This window comes from Phocoena phocoena, chromosome 5 (genome assembly GCF_963924675.1).
Source record: "Phocoena phocoena chromosome 5, mPhoPho1.1, whole genome shotgun sequence".
Classification (NCBI taxonomy): Eukaryota; Metazoa; Chordata; class Mammalia; order Artiodactyla; family Phocoenidae; genus Phocoena; species Phocoena phocoena.
The window spans coordinates 65,415,076-65,418,217 of record NC_089223.1 but is presented as its reverse complement, the minus strand read 5'-3'; the positions used below and the strand labels follow the sequence as shown (position 1 = coordinate 65,418,217).

The window sequence follows — 3,142 nt, the reverse complement described above, 5'->3', positions numbered from 1 at the left end:
ATGGGCTTTAAAAGGCGTGCATAGGGGAGAGAACTTCCTGGTTAGCAGCCTAAGCACGAGGTAGCAGGACTCAGAACGAAGGCTGCCCTCAACCCCTGCCCAGTCTCCGGAAGGGCCGGGATTTGGTCCTCTCCCCAAAGTCCTTGAGATGGAGTTTGTAGGACTGGTCTGCAAATGCAGCAGTGGGACCACTCGGAGAAAGACAAGAGCGTACCTTCAATGTCTCTCTTTGCCAAGGGGGGTGGTTTCAGGTTAGAAAGAGGCACAAGGAAGGGTCGTTGATCTGAGTGGCCCCAGAAGGCCCCAAGTGCAAAGGCATTTTAGAACTTCCCAAGCATCAGAATGAAAAGCTCCACTTCTGAGCTGGGAGGCCTCTCTGCTATGCCCCCCGGATCCCTCACCAGCCAACCACCTGAATGACCTTGGCCAGTTCCAAAGCTAGGGGACTCTGTGTGTGAGTGAGTGTGTGTGTGTGTGTGTGTGTGTGTGTCCGTCCGTGTCCCAAGCTGCGCTCCGGGACTGGGTCCCTGCCAGCCCACCGCCACACAATCCTGTTCTAAACCGTAGTAGGCTTCACACTAGGCCGTGACTTATCCGCGGCTGGCACAGAAGAGCAAGGAGCACTAGGCATTCCTATTAGAAAGGCCTCAAAGTCCCCACCTGGTGCGATCTGTGGCCGGAAGCGAGGAAGAGTTGGGCTGGGGCCCAGGCTAGGGAGAGGGGTGGGATGGAGGATGCAGCTCTGCGATTTCTCGGGAAAGCGTGGAGAAAGAAGGGGAGGAGGCCGGCCTCCCCGCGAAATTAACAAAACCTACACTTTACAAAGTCTCCCCCATCCCCCTCCTCCGAATTCTTCCCCGCCGCGCACCCGCCCCTCCTCGCCGCTTCTGTTGTGACTCGGGCAGCCTATCCCGAGGGTGGGGAGCTGCCGAGGAGCCTGAGACGAGCGGTACTCCGCAGCATCACGTGTCGGGGTGGGGGCTATAAAATCCCGGAGCCTGGGCGTCGGGCGGGGGACGTGAGGACCAGCCCTCTCCAGGGACCCCTTTGTTCGCAGCCCAGACGCCGACACCTCCGCGTCCCCAAGGGCTTGACCGCCTGCGTTCGCGCCGCGCCTGGGGCAGAGCTCAGGACAGGAGAGGGGAGGGGGCGCCACGGCCGGCCGGGCCCTCCAGCCACCCACCCCTCGCGACATGTCGCGCTCCTTCTATGTCGACTCGCTCATCATCAAGGACTCCTCACGGCCCGCGCCCTCGCTTCCTGAGCCGCACCCCGGGCCAGATTTCTTCATCCCGCTGGGCATGCCATCCCCGTTGGTGATGTCCGTGTCCGGGACGGGCTGCCCGTCCCGCAAGAGCGGTGCGTTCTGCGTTTGCCCGCTCTGCGTCACTTCGCACCTGCACTCCCCTCGGGGGCCCGCGAGCTCCAGCTGCGGGAGCGCAGGGACCGGGAGTGCCGGGGCCGGGGGTGGCGGGGCGGCGGCAGCCGCCGGGGCGTTGCCCCTGCTCAAGAGTCAGTTCTCTTCGGGTCCTGGGGACGCACAATTCTGCCCGCGTGTGAGCCACGCGCACCATCACCACCACCCTCCGCAGCACCACCATCACCACCACCAGCCCCAGCAGCCCGGCTCGGCTGCAGCGGCGGCGGCTGCGGCGGCGGCCGCGGCGGCCGCGGCGGCCTTGGGGCACCCGCAGCACCACGCACCTGTCTGCACCGCCACCACCTACAACGTGGCGGACCCGCGGAGATTCCACTGCCTCACCATGGGTAGGGCCGGGTTTCTGGGCACCTACGCGCTGTGCCTTCCTTGCCCGCTCCCGGGAGCAAACTTTCCGCCTTCAGGGGATGAAGTGGGATCCTGGGGGCGGGGTAGGGAGGGAGGAGGGGCTTTTAGTATAACTGTGGAGTCGTCCCCAGAAGTTCCACGAAGGTGGGAGTTAGCCTTCTCAGCCTCTCCAAGCAGCCTGGTGAGCTTCACTCCCGGTATCTAGTGCCCGAGTCTTGCATAACATCGGGGCCTTTGGGACTTCGAACTTGAGGGCTGAGAAATCGGAGGTTAACTGACTGAGGTCCGGGGTGGGTGTATTTGTACTTAAGTGTGGCATTCCGGCGTCGAGGCTGGCTGGGTCGTTGCTTTGGGCTAAGCCTGCCTGCCTTTCCGCTAGGCTTGAAGGGAGACGACCGGACAATGCAACCCCTCCCCCGCCCCCCACTTTAATCCTCTGACTTTACGTCCCGAACATCAAAGGCCTTCACTTGCTTTGGGCGTCCCTGTCCTTCCCGGTTAAGTAACGATGTGTCTTGAAATGAGAAAGAGTAAGAGATGGATACAGGTATTTGGTTGAGCTTCACGGGTGAGTCCCTGCGAGGCATCCTTTCCAAGGGATGGCACTTGGGGTGGGAGCGCCTCCCCACATCCACCCCCGAGAATTACCTCTCTGCCCTCTCTTGGCCCGTCTGCAGGGGGTTCGGAGGCCAGCCAGGTACCCAATGGCAAGAGGATGAGGACGGCGTTCACTAGCACGCAGCTCCTGGAGCTGGAGCGGGAATTCTCTTCCAATATGTACTTGTCTCGACTCCGGAGGATCGAGATCGCCACGTACCTGAACCTGTCAGAGAAGCAGGTGAAAATCTGGTTTCAGAACCGCAGGGTGAAGCATAAGAAGGAAGGGAAGGGCACACAGAGGAACAGCCACACGGGCTGCAAGTGCGTCGGCAGCCAGGCGCACTACGCGCGCTCAGAGGACGAGGACTCCTTGTCGCCGGTCTCGGCCAACGATGACAAGGAGATTTCCCCATTATGAGGGAGGGCTGCCCCACCTCTCCCTACACGCTCCCGTAATCCCTCCCCCACCCCCTACACACACACAACGCGACGCGGCAGGCACCCAGGGGCCAAAATCCTTGGCCTTTCGGTTGTTCTGCCTGGAGAAGGTGGAGACAGGTATTCCCGGGGGCTTACATGACGGGCCTGACACTTCTGTCTCCTACTTGATCTATTTGTTTGGGACTCCACTCGCAGTTATAGATCATTTTTTTAAAATGTAAATAATCTAGATTCAACTAAGTCTCGTCATATAACAAAGAAAAAAGGGTTGGTTTAAGTTTAAAACTGTATGTGGGTTTTTGAAAGCGCATGTCA

General features: G+C 60.4%; 1 protein-coding gene across 1 annotated transcript; it reads left to right on the top strand.

Moving 5' to 3' along the window:
- Positions 1-1,193: 1,193 nt before the first annotated feature.
- Positions 1,194-2,804, top strand: GSX2 (GS homeobox 2). The gene is made up of 2 exons (XM_065878220.1): positions 1,194-1,767; positions 2,464-2,804. The coding sequence occupies exons 1-2, from the start codon at positions 1,194-1,196 to the stop codon at positions 2,802-2,804; spliced, it is 915 nt and encodes a 304-aa protein (XP_065734292.1).
- The last annotated feature ends 338 nt before the right edge of the window (positions 2,805-3,142 follow it).